Here is a 20,040-nt window from a genome sequence, read left to right as displayed (position 1 = left end):
AAGCAGATTTAAAGTATAACGTGCATCTTTCTGCCCAACTTGTGTTAGAGCTATATAAGTGGGTATTTTACCTTATTAGCTTGTGATTTGTGTCTATGTGGACCAGGGAGAGAGGGCCTCGCACCGAGTAGCTTCTTCGCACAACACAGCCTAGTTCTGTGATCCGTTTGAAGATCCCTACAGCATCAACTCGATGCATGGAGGCCATCATTCTCCACCACTGAACACGGAGACCCATAGAAACCAAATGTCCTTGAACCATTTGGCATCTGATTTTTGATAGCCGATATGATGTTGTCCAGGTCTTGGTCATTCATTGTGCTGTATGTTCCTCTCACAGACAAGTCAAATTCTTGCATCCTCCTGTAGATTGTTCTTCTTGAAACACCAAGACATTTAGCAATGCAGCTGACTGGCAGCTGAATGTCCAACAAATTCTTGAGTTTTTCTCTCTCTAGTACAATTTTGGGGTGGCCAGGTCCCAGATCAACTTCTGTTTCCAGTTCAATAATGGCCACAGAGCTGATTAATTTAACACTGAACCAGATGATGAACGTTTTGTAGAGCCTCTGTAATCTCCAGTGTTGGGAAGGTTACTTTTAGGGTTGCCAACTCCCTGAAAAATAAATAAGGGACACCTCGTGGCAACCCAGTTCACCCTTCCCAGTGTGGTAGCTCTTTTTTTTTTTGTGTGTGAAATTATTTTTTAACCATTTGACTTGAATTTGATTTGAGCAGATGCATATTCTTTGTGATATGACCATATGGGAAACAAATGATCATTTAGCCATTTATTTTTTAGCTCAAAATGACAACATTAACACAGTAAAACAGGTCTCTTTCTTAAACAGAAGCCTGTCATGCTTAACTTTTGAGAATATAAGTAAATCTTTCTTTAAAAGAACTCTGTCCTGCTTAACTTAAAATTATATAAATTAATAGAAAGCAATAGAACGAAAAATATTCTTGTAACTGTGCACATATAGTGCATTTAGTACAATTGGCTTCAGTTGAGGTATTATTTCAGCTTTTCTAATGCTAATCAGCTGCTCCTGTTTGTAAACCCACTTGTTCCCATGATTACACATAACTCATCATCATCATTCATCTATGTATTACTTTTATGTATTAGTCATCTATTTGTTGTAATCATCTATCCTTGCAGTTGTTTATTACACAAAATAAATGATATTATCACACTTCTGGCCACATAGCGCTGATATTCACTGCACATGCCCATATTAACCTTAACCAGAGGGTTTAAAAAAAACACAAACCAGTGTTTACATACCATATCTGCTTCTGCCGTGGCCTGGTGGACAAGAAATTGGTTAAGGGTTCCCCGAGCTTTCACGCCCCTCATGTTCCTCATGTGCCCATCCTTAGGAGCATGCCTATGGAAAAAGTGCGCCGGCACACAGTGCAGTGCGCTTTATAGGTGTTATCGTGCATTTTCCCAGCCAGGTGTTTTCCTTTTCCCATTCCTCCCTGTACTTTTGCAGCCCTTTTTTTCTTTCTCTGAGGGGAACAAACATTGCTGCTCTAATGCTGGGCTTACACTGTGCGACTTTTGGCCCATTTTGAGACGATTTTTGAGTCGTGCGACCGATTTGGTGATCGGCCCGATTTTGGCCTTCATCGTGCATCGTGTAGTATACGTGGGGTAACGAGAAGCGATTAATACCTCACGACCAGCTCCCGATCATCAATCGCTCGTGAGGGTGTCACCACAGCCGCTCACGCTGCTCACGTGCAAACACGTAAACGTCGGTGAAAAAGACGGAGCAGCACGGCTGTGCGGCGTCTGATCTGGACACAAGCGATGGAGGCACAACTTGTAGAACTTTGGAAAGCTCATCCGAGTCTTTTCGATGTGGCATCACAAAATTATCACGACCACAACAACCGTGAAAATGCTCAATCACAGCTGCCTGATTAATGTTTTTCATTAGCAATTTAGCAAAGTTGATGGTGGTGGTGTGTCTGTGTGAGTGAAAGACAGAGAGGGAGAGCGATTTCTGTTATAACCTTCATTTTATGGAGGCACAGTGTGAGCACTCAGGTCGCATCAGAGCATCGGGCGGTATAGTGTGAGACCTGCATCGTGACCTACCAACTTCTAACCCCTGCGAGTCAATCGTGCAGTTTGAGCAGGAGCTGAATAACGTGACTGAAAAAATCGCACAGTGTCTGCCCAGCTTTAGGTGTACTGTCGTCCGAGACTTGCACCGCAGTGTCGGCGTTTGTTTCCCTGTTGGCCATGCTTCTTGTTGTGGTCATCTGTTGTCTTCCAGTATTTTCTCCGTAAGCGACCTTTCCTCGACCAATGAGATGAGCGGTAATCTGAATTGTCATACTCGAATTGTCACAAGTGTGCTGTCAGCTCATTGGTCACAAAGCAGGAGAGGGGCTGGGAATTATGTTTTCAAACAAAGCGTTAATTCCATAAACATTTATAGACTACTTTTGATTCTCACTGTATTACGGGACAAAGTGCGTCCCTTATTAGCTCAATACGGGACGTGTACTTTTGTTTCTAAATACGGGACGATTCCGTTTTTTAAGGGACGGTTGGCAACCCTAGTTACTTTTAAAATGTATTCCATTACAGAATACAGAATACATGCCCCAAAATGTATTCTGTAACGTATTCCGTTACGTTACTCAATGACAGTAACGTATTCTGAATACTTTGGATTACTTAATATATTATCATACTTTTTACAACAACGTGAATGTACTATTGCTGTGTGATTTATTACTATTACTGAACGTCCGCGACTCCGAACTGTAGTAAAGGGACCTCTGACTAATACGGCGGGGTCCCTGTCGGCTCGTAGCCGACAAATAGCTTTACTTTGTTGTGTGGGTCAACTTTTCTTGACAGAGAGAGACGTTGAAAGACTGCTCCAACGGAACTTATTGTTTTCGGAGGAAAACACGAACACGGTGTACAGTCGAGTCTTAATAGCTTACTTACAACTGGACTCGTCAGGCTCTCTGTTTGGCTGCAGTGGTTATTATAATATTTACATGCTTCCAGCTCCCGTTTTTCCTCGATGACAACTCGTACCTTTCCACTCCCCTTTTTCTCCCTCCTCGCGCTTACAGACCCATAACATGTATGGCAGTCCATTCTCCCTGCAACACGGACTACACTGCCCATGATGCTACATTCTTTAGAGCTATGCTTGTAGCATTCTGCCTGTTAGCTTAGCACAACAACAACAACAACGAAAAGGCGCTCTCTCACCCAGGAAACACACAGTCGCAGAGAGAGAGAGAGAGCGTCGCCCTGTAACCATGGCAACCGTAACGCTGCCGCCTGGAACAACAGAACGTAGCTGTCAAACAAAACCCAAACAGGCCTGACCCGCGACAAAATGAAACAGGAAAGTACCGCAGTGTAATCCATTTATTTCAACAAAGTAACTGTATTCTGAATACCACCTTTTTAAACGGTAACTGTAACAGAATACAGTTACTCATATTTTGTATTTTAAATACGTAACGGCGGTACATGTATTCCGTTACTCCCCAACACTGGTAATCTCTGACAGACCGCCTATTTGCTGAGAGAAAGATTCAAACAGAAGCTCATGACGAGTCAAGAACTCCAAATAATCCAGATTTAGTGGTTGTTGGTTTAAAGCAGCTTCCAGTTTAGAGAGGAGTCTATGCATCATTTGCTGTCTCAGTATGTCCTGTTAACTCATTCACTGCCATTGACGTCTATAGACGTCAATTGAAAAACTTACGTTGACTGCCATTGACGTCTATAGACGTCAATTACGTTTCCAATGGGAGGGGCTAGAATACAACCTCGGGCAGCTTGTCAGTGAACATCAGACTGCTTGAAATGTATTTTTCACAAAAAGCTCGTTTTCTCCCTTTTTGTGGTCAAAACAGGCATTTTTGGTGGAACCCACCTCTCTTCTACAGCTGATTACTAAAGAATGGAAAATGGTAGAAACAAGCTTTTTTTTTTGGATGGAAGAAGAGAGTCTGTTCTTCATTTTGGTAGGTTCAGCGTTTATATGATCATAACACACAGTTTTCTGTGGCTCTTCAAAAATGAGTAAAAATGCTCAAAAACCCTGGCAGTGAATTAGTTAAAAGCAGCAAAGAACATGGACAAGTAATTAGAAAAATACAATGAAATGATGTATCTCAGACAAAAATAAACAACCCATAAAACAAACTACATGAGGTACATCATTTTTCAAGTTTGCATAGTTTTCAAATTAGCTAACGTCAGTTATCAAGCGAATAATAATGTACAAAATGATTTTATATTACTTACATGTGGCCGGGACATGCTGTTTTCGTGCTGCTGTTCAGTATTCGACGACATAAAAGAGAGCTACTCAAATATAATTTGGAAAAATGAGTCAGATGGCATAGTTGTATGATGCAACTACATTATACTACACCAACAATAGTCTTAAAAAATAATATATTTTAAAATAAAATAATTAAAAATATTATCCGCAAATTGGGGTTTAATAGAGTTTAGCTGGATTTAGCTACATTTCGGACAGTGTTTCCGGAATGCAGTAGCTAGCGAGCTGATTGGAGACCGTAAGAGCCAATCAGAATTTTTGAAACCAAGTCTGTGATTGGTTGGTTTTGTGGCACACTTATAACAGTGTACAGAGAGTTGAGCATACAAAGCAGAGAATGTTGTGAGCGCAAGCAACACATTGCGAGCAAGCGCAAATGAAAAAACTGAGCGAGAGGGGGTGCTATTGTGTGTGTATATGGATAAGCGCAAACACTGAAATACGTTTTTTGCGCGCAGCAATGAATTTTGTTCACTCAAATTCAGCTTTTGTACGCTCAAAATAAATTTCTCCTCAAAATGCAACACTTGCACCTGCAATTTTTTTTTACGTGCGCTCAATTTTTTTTTACGTGCGCTCAGAATAGTGGCACAAAAATAACGCCATAGTGGTGGCAGCATGAAGTCCGCAGGAGGCTGGCAGAGTTTGCAAAACTACAGACATTCTATACTTAAGTAGAAGAATAGAATAGAATAGAATTGAGTAGCTCTTTATTGTCATTGTTACAGTTTAGCATCTCTCCATGTGTGTGAAGTACACAATAGCATAAGTATTTACACTATAACACAGACAAATTTACATTTACACAAGAAATGTATGTACAACTTATACATACACCTGCATACATACGGATACACCCATGCATACACACACGCACATACACACATACACACACATACACATTGAGTGTGTGTGAGTGTGTGTGTGTGTGAGGGGGGGAGGGGGGTTAAATAGTGTTACAGTAAATACAGTTTAAAGAGGTAGGAATGTTGGTTTCATTAAAGTATACACAGATATACAGTTTATAAATAAGGTGTAATGCCCATGGCACACCTCCAATCAGGGTGGAGGTAGGGCATGTTTGACAGACTTCTATTGAGTCTGTTTGTCTTCATCTCGATAGACCTGTAGCGTTTACCGGGGGGGGGGTACGGGTCTGCCAGTATAAATGTCTCTGAGGGGGATTAGTCAGGGTTCGTACGGGTGCTTGAAATCCTTAAAAATGCTTGAATTTTAATGTTGTCTTTTCAAGGTTTGAAGTGCTTGAATTTCAGATGTGGTGCTTAAAACTGCTTGAAAGTGTAACTGTATTTCATTCAACACAAATAACTATCTGATTGAATAGTTTTCTTATCAGATAGAGAAATAAAACGAGTCCCAAAATGTACAAGCAAAATTTCCCCGCCTGGGGTGCCTTGCGCCTCTGTCTGTTTCAACATGTGACCCCGGCCCTCCCTTGGACAGTCGGTGATGAGTGCACTAACATACCTGTAGGTTGCCGTTTTAATGAGTGTTTGATGGAAAACGACAATGGCGGAGTTTGCGCTCTCTAGTCATATGCTAGGTGAGTCCTAATAAATAATTTTCCAGTACGTGTACGTTACACATGCTATTTTTTCAAAATTATGATTATTATTTTGCTAGCTATTAAACTCGCTGGAGAAATGATTGAAATCCACTGAGTGTGATGCAGTATGGCAGCGCTATTATGGAATATGCTGTGAACTTAGCTAACATTCCTTAGCAGTAATATGAGTTAATTTACTCAAGTGAAAGCTTTAAACATTAGCCCGATACATAACTAGCCAACTTAAGGCTTTCTGATTAACCCTCTGGGGTCGATGGACCCAGAGTCTCCATTTCAACTTGGGTGGAACGTGCGGACTTCAAACTATATACCAGGTTTTAAATTGTGTTGATAGGCCACGTAAAACTGATGTTTTTTTTTAAATAAAACAGTGGCATTTACTCTGGGAAGAAACGGTAAAAACTGCGTTTTCTAGGGAGAGCGCTAGCAAACACGCTTTGCTTGTGAGTGAAAAACGAAAAAGAAAAAACACTCCTTCCCTATTGGTTGAAAAATGTACCATGTCGACCAATCAAAAAATGATATGGCAACATGTGGCATTTGGTTGTTTGGGAAGAGGGGGAAGTTTTAGGAGTGACCAGCGATAGAAAGTGAGTGAGCGAAAGAGAGAGAGTTTTGGTACGTGAGAGATTTGTGAAGTTTACCGTGTTTGGAGTCTCAAGTTAGTGTGTTTTCTAGTGTAGTTAGTGTGTAGTGTAGTCGTTGTTTTGTTTTGTGTGTCAGTTCTACTAGTGAATGTCACAGTTGCTGCAAAAAAGCCACCAAAGGCAAATTGCAGTGTAAACGCTGTCCTCACATGGAAAACAGGAGTGACACACCTGCTGTCAGACCTGCAGGATTTATCCCTGCGCTGTTCTCATCTGTGTTATAGTGGACACAAACTATTTTTTGGAGTTGCATAAATAATTTGTGTGCCTTCTTATTTGATGCAGCACACCTGATTGTTCTGTAAATAGTTTGAAATGGTTATATAAAAAACGTCTGAGCCTTGGCTGCATTTTTAGGTAAATAGTACCATATAACTTTGTTGTTGCAAAACTTGTGCATATTTTTTTAAAATGTACAATTTCTATTTGCATTTCAAGTTATGAAAATGATTCGGTAAACATGTTTGTGGTTTTTACAGTCAAAAATATCACTTTTCTACTCGGAATTTTGTCTGAATTTAGATAAATTGTGTATGTATGTAAAGTATGTCCAAATGAGAAAATAAGAGATTGGCAAGATAAACAGTTTTTAAAGGTGAAATATAGAGGCCAAATCAAAAGTAGTCAAAAACGGCCAATTATACCCTGGACCCCAGAGGGTTAGAGGCTGAAAGCAAAGTTGTCACCAAATACTGTTTATATTTGTGTGTATTGCTGCACTTTTTTAAAGTGTTAACTTGGTGCCTTTGGGTGAAATAGTGGTAATATGAGGGACCGATCCATATGGTCACAAAGAATAGCCACTTGTTTCTGTGCTACCAAAGTTCCCCGGCTTTCATTCAAAATGTGTTTATCCTCAGCACCTACACATTAAACTACTTAAACATTATTGTAAACGACCACGGCAGACCCAGTGGCATTTTAATCATTCTTTATTAATACTTGACGGTTGCTGTCCACAATACACACAGAGCTGCAGCTCTCCCGCTGCCAGCTCAATGTACCAACCACAACAACCACACACAGGACCCACTACAGTATTTAAGTAGGCGGGGCATGATTGCGGATGCCATGCAGGTGCGTCTGCCGTCACTGCACGGCACCGCAAGCCACGCCCCGCCACATACCCCCATCGCCCGACTGAGGCCGGGGAGCCATCCGGCCAAACCTACTCCCCTCCCCCCGCGAGCGGGAGAGAGACCGTTGGCATCCCCAGCTCCAGGTCCAGCGACAGGGGGGTGTGAGTTCAGGTGGTCGCCCGCTCCAGCGGCGCTGGCAAAGCTGGTCCGGAGGTCAGTCGCGTGGCAGGTGGTCACGGCTCACAGGTGACTGGGCCGACCTAAGATCAATTGGTGCGCTGGCCTCTGGTGGAGATGAGGCCGGTCTGGCGAGCACGCTGCCCTCAGACTTGGCGGGGCCGTCACACAGCTAGCCCTCCAGCCGAGCAGGCTCCCTTGGCACGGGGACCTCGGACTGCTCCGCCGCCGCCGCTCCCGGCTGAAGCAGCCCCTCACGCGGCACCTCCTCCGCCGCCACTCCCGGCTCGAGCAGCTCTTCCACCTTCTCATCCTCCTCCTCACTGGGCAGGTGCGGACCCTCGCGCACCTCCTCGACCACCGGCACGCGCAGACCTTCGCGCGCCTCCTCGAACACCGGCACGCGCACTCTCCCCGCGCTGACCTCCGGCTCGGGCTGGGCAGGTGGGTGAGCTGGTGGTGGGCCCAGCAGTTGCTCCACATCCCTCCTCCGGGGAGCAGGAATGGGTGCAGGCCCCTCCCGGGCTCAAGCCACTCCCACCCGTGGAGTGGGGATGGGTGCAGCGGCAGGCTGGTCCCTGGCTGGTCGCAACCTGGGGGCCGCCAGCTTGGCCACCATTTGCACCAGCTCCTCCCTCTGCTGGCCCAGTCCTGGGTCTGCCGTGCCTCCCTTCCCGGGTTTCGGCACCACTGTAAATGACCACGCAGACCCAGTGGCATTTTAATCATTCTTTATTAATACTTGACGGTTGCTGTCCACAATACACACAGCGCTGCAGCTCTCCCGCTGCCAGCTCAACGTACCACACGCAGGACCCACTACAGTATTTAAGTAGGCGGGGCATGATTGCGGATGCCATGCAGGTGCGTCTGCCCTCCCTGCACGGCACCACAAGCCACGCCCCGCCACAATTATAAATGGCTTCAAGCTCACACTGAGGCCTGTGGGGCACTATCAGCCACTGAGACAGTAGACACATTTATATGTGTATTTGTATATGAATATTTCATACTTTAAGGCTGCCTGTTTATTTAAGGGAGATGAATAAAATACATTAGAATTGTACATAATGGTATCACAGGTGATAAATTCAATAGATTTTAAGTAGATGCTTTTGCATTCTTAAAGTCTGTTGAATTGAACTATGTGAGGGTGTTCTTGTCTAATATTTTCATGTGTGTGTGCGTGCACGGGTATATTGGTATGGGTATATATATATATATTTGTAGGTTGTGTATCCTTGAGGTGTTAATGGGGTTATTGAAAATGTGTATATTTGCGTATGTGTGTATATACGTATGTATGGATAGATAGAAACATATATGTATATTAAATATAAAAATTAAAAAAAATTACACATAACATATAATGTAATTGCAAGGAGGTATTTCTGTAGTCTATTGATACTAGATAGTGGAAAAGGGGTGGGATTAAATAAGCTTATGCTTCTTCCTGCTCCTTTTTGAACATGAACGTTATTTGGAGTTGTGGTTGCTAGTTTTCCTTTTGTTTTGCTTTGTTCATTTGTCTCTTTTAATTCTATTTTGTTGTACTTTTTCAACATGTTCAAAATAAAGATTCAATCAATCAATCAATCAATCGGTTCAAAGCCTCTCCCAGTCAGTGCTGTTCTCCATGCCTGGCTGATTGTACATGATGTTATTAGCACAAACACTTTAAAGGTGATCATTTAGGACTTCGGCAATAATACAGACAGCAATGTAGTTAGCAATAAAACAGTTTTATTGGGAATTAACTTAAAAAACAAACAAACAAACATCTGTCTCCAATTTCTTGTCACACAGGAAAGAAGCATCAATATCTGATGAGAAGACTTATTTATTTCTTTTTTGGGTTTTTTTCAACAGGAGAAGAATATCTCTGACAAGTTGATTTATTGTGTGTATTTTGAGTTAATACACTATGTATATAAGGCGATCGTTTCCTTTTGCAGTATTTTTATGTGGTGCGTTTTTCTATGTCTTAACAAAAGGGGAACAAATGTGTTTAAGTTTACCTAGGATGATTTAATTTTCACATTCTTACTGAGGTGATGCGAATTGAAACATGCATTCTTTTTTTTTAGGCGGGGGGGGGGGGGGTGCTGGAAAAGCTTGAAAAGGCATATGAACCCTGATTAGTGAGGTGCCAATTGCCCGCTCTGCTGCCCTCACCACCCGCTGCAGTTTGCTCTTGTCCTCCGCGGTGCAGCGGTTGAACCAGAGTGTGCAGCAGTAGGTCAGAAGGCTCTCGATGGTGGAGCAGTAGAAGTTTACTAGCAGTCTCTGGGGTAACTGGGCCTGAGGCAGTTTCCTGAGAAAGTACAGCCTTTGTTGTGCTTTCCCTACCTGGTGGGAAATGTTTGTGGACCAGGTAAGGTCGGCCGAGATGTGGACTCCGAGGAACTTAAAGCTTTCTACCTCCTCCCCACCAATGTAGAGGGTAGAGTGCTCAGATTGCTTTGTTCTTCTGAAGTTGATTACCATCTCCTTGGTCTTGGCTGTGTCCAGATACAGGTTGTTGTTTTTAGACCATTGCTTCAGATGCTGAACCTCTTCTCTTTAGGCTGATTCATTGTTGTTGTCGATCAGTCATATGATGGTGGTGTCAACAGCAAATTTTATAATGATGATACTGGTGTGGATTGGAGAACAGTCATGGGTGAAAAGTGAGTATAAGAGGGGACTGAGGACACACCCCTGTGGGATACCTACATTCAGAATGAAGGTGGAGGCGGTGTGTGCTCCCATTCTGAGTACAAATAGTTCTATTAAAAATACTCCAGTAAAAGCTGAAGTACTGATTCAACTTCTTAAGTAAAAGTAAAAAACCACAGGCAGTTAAATGTACTGAAAGTAAGAAAGTAAAAATTAGCTTTTTGGAGTAGGTTTCTATTTCTGTGCAAAGATAAGTGAACCTTGTGCTATATTAACATAATGATAAATTATATCAGTGATGGGGATACAAACTTTAGACTTTTCAAGACATGTTGAGGAGGTCATTTAGCCATTTAAATCAGCTGTGTTGGATCACGGACACATCTAAAACCTGCAGGACACCAGCCCTTGAGGCCGGTGTTGGACACCTCTGGTTTATGCTGTCTTTTGTCTAGATGGTACAAAGCTGGTATGAAGGTGGAATCTAAGCATCTTCAGCTAAAAATCATTAGAATCTTTGCTACACTTGATGTAACCTAACTCCCACCATGAAACCACAGCCACTGTGTGCCAGTCACACACTGTTCTTTACTTTAAACCCATCAAGGTACAACAAACTAACCAGTTTATCCTTTTATTTAGTATTTTCATCCAGCCTTTAAATAGCAGTCAGTCTACCTCAGTTTGAGTTACAAGAAGTTTGCACAATATGAAAAAACATAATGTCACATATACAGATCTGAGTGCGTGTTTAAGAATTTCCACTCTGGCCTGTACCTACGGTGTTCGCCCCTCTGGGGTGGAGCTTTGGAGACCACACTTGCCTCGACCATCTGTTCCTCGTCACCGATAATCAGCAGGTGTATTTAAGATCAGCATCCCCACCAGTTCTTTGCCATTTTGTCAGGTACCTTATGGTGGTAGCAGGCCTCACAGTAATTCCTTGTTTTTGGGTTATATTTACCTTGTTCTCCTCTCGTTTCATGCAGTCATGCCATATTTCCATACCACACTTACCTTCCTTGTTCACCTCTGGACGGTGATCTCTAACTAAGGTTTTCTTCCAGTCTTGCACCACACTTCTCAGGATTTGCAACTACTCACCAACTTTGCCTGCCTGTCCTCCTATCCAATGGCTCCGCTAACAAAATGGAACTTAGGTTGGATATTGCCTTTGCCCGGACATTCATTTGGAAAGAATCCCTTTCTCTTAACTCAATCGTGTGCAAACCCAAGTAAGCCACAGTCCACACCAGTAGTGCTCTCCCTTGTTCCAAATTGCTCAGGTCAGTAATATCCCTCTCCTCTGTTTCAGTGCCTTTGTCCTCTGAGGCTTGCCATTACGCACAGACACTCCCCATGGCAGTTCCTATGCTCACTGATTCATGTCATTGTAAAGAAAAAAATGTGTAAAATCCTATTTTGCCTCCATTATTGTGTCTTGCACTTGGGTCCACACTGCAATCTGGCCACCTGGCCGTGACACAGACCAAATAACTGATTTAAAAACATGAGAACTTGCATGGATGCTTCAAATTTCCAGTTTATCAAATACCACTGAGCAGTTCTTATTTTTAAATCTAACTTCTCTTTTTCTTTCTTATCCTTTCTCTCTCTCTGAGTGAAGTTAGCTCTCTTTCTTTCCCTGTGAAATACAGCAGCTGGAATTTTAGCAACACACTGTGAGACAGACTGCACACAGTTTGTGTGTTTGCTGATGTTTGTTGTGCTGATAGAAATGCTGCATTTGAAATAACCTCCCACTTAAAAAAATAACCCTCTTTATGCTCACTCCTCTTCAGTAGGGCTAGCTAGATGCTGAACTTGCAACTTATGGACACCTGCAGTCATTCCAGTATTGTGGCAAAAACAAACAAACAAACAGAAGAACACAGTCCCACTTTTCACAACTGACTTTGGTGCACATTATCTCTTTTTATGCAACATCCTATGGTGATAAACAAATGGGAGTGCCATTCATGTTTTACTGTTTAGGCTCAGAACAGTTTGATGTATCAAGACTCACATTGACAAAATAACTCGACTGAAATGCGTCAAATTAAAAGTAATGAGCCTTTTTTAAAAATGTAAGGATTAGAAAGTACAGACATTTGTTTAAAAATGTAAGGAGTAAAAGTAATCAGAAAAACTACTCAAGTAAAGTACAGTGTAAAGTACCAGGACCCAACACACCATTCTTCAAGTTTTTATTGATTTTGCACACATAACTTTCAAGGTTCAGCATCCACAACAACCAACTTTTCAGCTGGCTGCACAAACCTCACTATAAGAAGGAAAAACCTCATTCAATCATCTCCACCTGTCCCTCCAGCCTCCCTGGCACCGCCCCTTGAGCTCACTGCACTGACCCGTCCTTTCAGCTGAGCCAGAGACCACACCTCCGCCACATACAGATACCTGAAAACTAAGTACAGTAACAAAGTATTTGTACTTTGTTACGTCTCAAATCTGAAGGCTAGACAGGTTCAGCTGTACCCCGAGCCTATGAAATGAGCCTATGCTTTTGATAAAGCATATAGTTAGAGCTGGACCAGAAGACCCTGAATGCTCCGTTGGTTATGCTGCAATAAGTGTAGGCTGCTGGGGGATTCCCAGGATGCACTGAGTACTTCTTCTTCAGTCATCTTTTTTATTTGCTATGTGTTTATACAGCTCTCCGCTTTTAATTATTAGTTGCTATTAACTCCCTAGCTCTCTTCCACAGTGTGTCTTTGTCCAATCTTCGTCTCCCAGCCACAATCAGTCATAACAGATGGCTGCCCTTTCCCGAGCCTGGTTCTGCTGGAGGCTTTTTCATGTTAAAAGGTAGTTTTTCCTTCCCAATGTCACCAAAGCACTTGGTTATATGGGGTCATATGATTGTTGGAGTTTTTACTGTTTCCTTTGTATTATTATAAGGTCTTTACCTTACAATATAAAGCACCTTGAGATCACTGTTATGATTTGGTGGTACATAAATAAAACTGAATTAAATTGAACTGAATTGAATATAATTGAATATAATTGAATTAATAAGACCTCAATGAGACTTTCACAATGAAAATTGTTGTACATGAATTATATATGCTTTCTCAATGTACATATTGCATGGTGGTGGAACTACAAGAATATTCATTGTGCCTTTATAGCAGATGATAAATGTAAAACTTGATAGTAACAACATACAAAAGTAAACTCAGTTCTTTTGAGACCTAATTTTTTCACAGTATTGCCTAAGTCTGCCATACAAAAGCAACCTCAACTGAAAAGTATTTTAGGCCCTGCCCCTACTCTTTCAATTTCCCTAATGGGTGGTGTGAAAGAATTACCGACACTGCATGCAAATAAAAAGGAATAGCAAAGCAATAAAACCTAATCACTAGGCTCAGGAATCAGGAAGCTGTCATGTGGTCATATTTGCTAACTATTTTTTTCTTACTTATTTTGGTGTATTCCTTTTCTTCTGCTTCATGTTCTTCTCTGTTTCCCTCCTCCTGTCAGTTACTTGGAAAGTTTCATTTGAATGGGATGCACAAGACTGGAGATGTGATTTTAGGAGGACTATTTCAAGTCCACTTTTTTTCAAGCATTCAGGACCTGTCTTTTACCTCACAGTCACAGCAGTCTGTTTGCCATGGGTAAGTCTGGGATGTATATCTGGGGAACAAAAAAAAGAAGAACAAAAAACAAACAAACAGTGAAATCAATGGACGGGAAATATGAATAATGTAATTTATATCTCTAAATTACACTAAAAAAATACTAATGTTAAAAGATGCACATATCATATTCTTTATTTATTTTTTTCATTAAATATTACTATAATTACTTCTATTAAGTTATTTAGTCAGTATTTACAGAATCTATATTTTTGTAATATGTTTTCCAAGTTTGCTATATTTTTAATAGTAATCTTTCTTGTTTCTTAGTTTTGATGTCTTAGGATTTAGGCAGGCACAAACCATGGCCTTTGCTATTGATGAGATCAACAGAAACTCCAACCTGCTACCTAATGTGACTCTGGGATACACTCTTTATGACAACTGCCTTGAACTTGGAATAGGATTCCGTGCAGCACTGTCATTAGTCAGTGGTCAAGAGGAGAAAATTATATTAAATAATAAATGTGCTGGAAATCCTCCAGTCATAGGGATTGTTGGTGATTCTTCCTCTACACGTTCTATTGCTATCTCCACTGTCTTAGGTTTGTACAGAGTGCCAATGGTAAGTTTTCTACTCATCTATGTAATAGTTCTTCTATTATTTAGATTTTATTGCAAATTTAATGTCACTTTTAAAAACACACTGCAATAACAACTGACAAAGCTAAAGAAAACAAAGGCTTTTAGTAGTTCTAAAATATTCAGTCTGTATCTTTCACAGGTGAGTTATTTTGCCACATGTTCCTGCCTGAGTGACCGTCAAAAGTATCCATCCTTCTTTAGGACGATCCCAAGTGATGCTTTCCAGGTGAAAATATATCAGAAAAATTAAAATAGAAAGACTAAAGTGATTTTCAAGAAGAAAATTCCCATTTAACAACATAATACATAACAACATAAACATATTAAAATCATATTTTGTGTATATACAGCTATATTCTGTTTTGTTCTTGTATAGAGAACATAGCTAAATTGCTGTCAGTGGTGATGACCAAATACTGATATAAGTAAATGAATTTAATATATTTTCACTTAGGTACATGCTATTATTCAGATCCTAAAACACTTTGGCTGGACTTGGGCAGGTCTGCTGATCAGTGATGATGATTATGGACTTCACGCAGCCAGAGCCTTTCAATCTGAGCTGAGTCTGTCAGGTGAAGGTTGCCTGGCCTATGTTGAAGTTTTGCCCTGGGACAAAGACACAGATGAAATAAGGAGGATAGTGGATGTGATTAAAAAATCCACAGCTCGTGTGGTCATTGTCTTTGCGCATGAGAGTCATATGATCAATCTTATGGAAGAGGTTCTGATTTTAAAACGATTTTGTTTTTACAAGTTACAAAAATCATGTATAATATCTTTGAACAAGTACAGATAAATAATCCTCTAAAGCTAGTCTAGGAGATAAGCAATTACTTTACTGTCATTGTAATGACATTAATAAATCTACAACTTACAATTTCACTTTATAAATTTCTTGTAATACAAATCACAGGTAGTGGCACACAATTTAATAGGGTTGCAGTGGATTGCCAGTGAAGCCTGGACAGCAGCTGCTGTTCTACAAATACCTCAACTTATGCCATACCTGGGTGGTACACTGGGTATTGCAATTCGTCGAGGAGAAATACAAGGGCTCAGGGAATTCCTGTTACAAGTACGTCCCAATCTACCCCACAGCACTAGCTACGGAAGAAGTATGGTGAGGGAACCCTTTACTGTGTGTACTTGCAAGAATTATATATTTTCATAATATATTTTAATTATTTGTGACAAACTGTTTTAAATATATTTCAGGTTACTCAGTTTTGGGAATTTACATTTCAGTGCAGATTTGCACCACCTCCAACAGGTTGGCTGGAAGGTGGTGGAGCAATATGCACTGGAAAAGAAGATCTAGAAAATGCAGACACTGAATTCTTGGAAATTTCGAACCTCCGGCCTGAGTACAATGTGTACAAAGCTGTTTATGCTCTGGCGTATTCCCTTGATGATATGCTACAATGCAAGCCAGGAAGAGGGTCTTTCAGTGGGGACAGCTGTGCCACTCTGCAGTCACTGGAGCCTTGGCAGGTGTGATATCAGTTTACACTCCACCGATGACCTAATTCTTTTACTCTATAATTACTTTCAAAACAGAATTTTACACTGCAGGATTCAGTACAATGCCATGAGAAAAACTCTGCTGAAAATAGCTAAATGAATTTTCTGTACTCAGGACTGAAAGTAATGTTTAATGTCTTTAATTAATTAATAATAATAATTAATATATATAAATATACAAAATTTTTAGTGAAGTGACTTGTTTGATTTCGAGTCAGAATGTAATGAGTTCATATATACAAGTATAATAGATCTTATTTGATTATTAAGTAGCAGTTCCACACAAAATTAATGAATTTAATATACATTCCTTTGTAACAGCTTGTTTATCACTTGGAAAGGGTGAACTTCACCACTTCATTTGGTGATCAAGTGTCATTTGATGAGAATGGCGATGCATTACCAATTTACGATGTGATGAACTGGTTGTGGCTCCCTGATGGAAGCACTGAAGTTCAGAATGTGGGTGAGGTTAAGAGGTCAACTTTCAAAGGTGAAGAACTCATACTTGATGAAGACAAAATATTCTGGAATTTTGAATCCAAAAAGGTTATATATAGTTTTTGTAGACTTATACTGTACATGTGACAAAAGTAAAATAACATTGTAAGATGTAAGATGTAATTTTTTTCATGTAGCCACCTCGATCAGTATGTAGTGAGAAATGTCCTCCTGGTGCCCACATGGTGAGAAGGAAGGGGGAACCCGAATGCTGCTTTGACTGCATCCCTTGTTCTGAGGGAAAAATCACTAACACGAGCGGTACGTTTTATTCTTTCTGCATGATATATTTAATTTCATTATTATGAAAAATAATATGCATTTCATCAATGTTCCCTTTTGTATCAGACTCCTTGGAGTGTACCAGTTGTCCAGAGGATTTTTGGTCAAACCCCAACCGTGACCACTGTATTCCAAAGCAGACAGAATTTCTCTCCTACCATGAGCCTCTGGGTATTTGCTTGACAGCAACCTCATTACTGGGCACATTTGTATGTGCTGTTGTTCTAGGGATCTTCATCTACCATCGCAGAACACCCATAGTGCGTGCCAACAATTCAGAACTTAGTTTCCAGCTATTGCTGTCACTTAAAATGTGTTTCCTGTGTTCACTGCTGTTCATTGGACGACCCAGGCTTTGGACATGCCAACTTAGACATGCAGCATTTGGGATCAGCTTTGTGCTGTGTGTCTCATGCATCCTGGTGAAAACCATGGTTGTTCTGGCTGTGTTCAAAGCCTCCAAGCCAGGAGGGGGAACCAGTCTGAAGTGGTTTGGTGCTATGCAGCAGAGAGGAACAGTTCTGTTTCTTACATCTATTCAGGCAGCCATTTGCACTACCTGGCTTGTCTCTTCCTCTCCAGCTCCACATAAAAATACCCAATACCACAATGATAAGATAGTGTATGAGTGTGCAGTTGGGTCCACTGTTGGTTTTGCAGTGTTATTGGGTTATATTGGCATGCTGGCCTTCCTCAGTTTTCTAATTGCATTCCTGGTAAGGAATCTCCCCGACAGTTTTAATGAGGCCAAGCTCATCACATTCAGCATGCTGATCTTCTGTGCTGTGTGGGTGGCCTTTGTTCCTGCTTATATCAGCTCACCAGGAAAACTTGCAGATGCAGTGGAGGTATTTGCCATCTTGGCTTCAAGTTTTGGACTCTTGATCACACTGTTTGGACCCAAATGTTACATAATCCTGTTGAGACCAGAGATGAACACAAAGAAAGCTGTTATGGGTCGTGGCATTGAGTCATAAAAAGTTCACTAATTTCAAAAGAAAGAAAAGAGAAAAAATTCTCTCTCCAGTTTTTCTCCAGACAGAAAAAAAATGTGTATTTAAATCAATTTTATATTTCTTTTAAATCTTGGCGCTGGTGTCACATGATTGCAAATGCACAAATACTGTGATTCATTCTACTTTCATTTATTTTTTTTAGATGCAGCTAAAGTACACACTAATCTTACTCCTAATATGTAATTACCTACTCGTTGATGCTTACTCGTGAAATTTAACCCCAATTGAAACATACAGATTGTTGATTTTTTTTGTTTATTTAATTTAAAAAAGAATTGTTCCCATGAATCTACATTGAGTAGTGTTCAATTACATCATCCAAACAATTTCTGCATCCTCATGAACTTTGAATCAATCCATTAAAAATACATAGGAGGTGGATCTTCCCCCTTCACCAGCTTGAATAAAGTGGATATCGTGTTTCACCTAATTGCATTTTATGTAAATAAAGAGAGAGTGGGCACACACATAAACACAATTTTTTTTTGACACATTTGAACAGATATTTTTTGATAAACTGGAAAGGTATGCGCTTAGAGAGGTGGCATTTGACTGGGTAAAGAGTTATTTAATAAACAAGTGACAACTTCTGAATCAAACCAATGTTCAATTATCAAAATTTTTGAGCAATGGTTTTCCCACAGAGTTCCATCTGCGTGAATATTGGGCCCAAATCTCATGATCTTTTGTAAATGTGATGATAAATAACGTCAAAATGGAGACTATACCAGATTACATTTTTTTATTATTTTGTAGACTACAAAATCAACTGGAAACTTAAAATAAAATATGTGCAATCAGATGTATCTAGAAGTATTTGTTAAATCATTTAAATCATAAAGCACTTCATATACTGCATGACACAGGAGCCAAGGGGACACAAGAGAGTACACATGAAAGCACAACACAACAACGACGTGACACAGAAGACATGACACTCAGGGGAAACATGGCATGACACATAGGGAGGGAAACATGGGAACAGCAGAGGGAAACAAGACACAAGGGCTGACACAAACACACTGAAACACAGACACACAGCAAGGGACACACGATAAAGACACAAGGAGAGTCTAAATGTACAATAAAATAGAATAAACTACTAAATGAATCTTAAATAATAAACCAGAATACAAAAAGACAACCAAACATCAGAAGTTCAAAAAGCTGGGTTACAATGTCCCAGAACCATGACAACCTTGCAATATAAAGTGCCTTGAGTTGACTGTTTGTTGGTGCTGTATAAATAAAACAGATTTTAACTGAGTTGAACAGAATTGAATTGAAAATTGAATTAAAAATCAACTGTGAATAAACATTTGCATCATTTAACTTGTAATGCTGTGTGTGCTGGGTCATTTGTCAAAGACAGTGTTGGGAAGGTTACTTTTAAAATGTATTCTACTACAGATTACAGAATACATGCCCCAAAATGTATTTTGTAACGTATTCCGTTACGTTATTCAATGAGAGTAACGCATTCTGAATACTTTGGTTTACTTTACCAACTAGATTTTTAAATCTTAATATAAAATGAGTAACAGTAGGGTGGACATTAGGTAAGGCTGCACTTTTTGCAGCAATCTCCTATAGAAAACTATTCCGTGCATATAAAAGACAAATTTGTACACTTCCAACTCCCTTCTGTGTCCAGTCTTGTCGCTGTGTTTTCTCCCAAGCCTGTCCCAAGCATATAGTTAGGGTCTGCTGGGAGCATCTGGCAGTAATGGCACTTTACAAGATCTTTAATCCCTACCTCCAGCAAAATTTCAACAATCTTGATCTTGATCAACAACCTTCCATGCCTCCATTATTGCAGTTGCTTCACTAAGCTGTAGCTCCAAGTTAGTTGGTAGGTACCAACTAACTGTCCACTATCCATCGATAGTGGAGAGTGGAAAAAAAAGGTGAAGGGCTTTGAGAGCTTGTTTGATATTGTCAGCAAGTCAGACTCATTCTTAATAGGGTTTGGACTTTGCCA

General features: G+C 40.5%; 1 protein-coding gene across 1 annotated transcript; it reads left to right on the top strand.

Annotated features, from left to right (window-relative positions):
• Positions 1–13,897: 13,897 nt before the first annotated feature.
• LOC308401077 (extracellular calcium-sensing receptor-like) lies at positions 13,898–18,020 on the top strand (the record flags this gene model as incomplete). Its single annotated transcript, XM_080889136.1, has 9 exons — positions 13,898–14,130; positions 14,422–14,716; positions 14,876–14,962; positions 15,191–15,460; positions 15,653–15,859; positions 15,955–16,230; positions 16,582–16,809; positions 16,899–17,022; positions 17,110–18,020. 9 exons carry the CDS (start codon positions 13,898–13,900, stop codon positions 18,018–18,020), a joined length of 2,631 nt encoding a protein of 876 aa, XP_080745262.1.
• Between the last annotated feature and the right edge of the window lie 2,020 nt (positions 18,021–20,040).

The sequence above is a fragment of the Rhamphochromis sp. 'chilingali' genome (assembly GCF_963969265.1).
Source record: "Rhamphochromis sp. 'chilingali' genome assembly, chromosome: 8".
Taxonomy (NCBI): Eukaryota; Metazoa; Chordata; class Actinopteri; order Cichliformes; family Cichlidae; genus Rhamphochromis; species Rhamphochromis sp. 'chilingali'.
The sequence above is the reverse complement of the archived record's forward strand: the minus strand, read 5'-3'. Positions and strand labels throughout refer to the sequence as shown.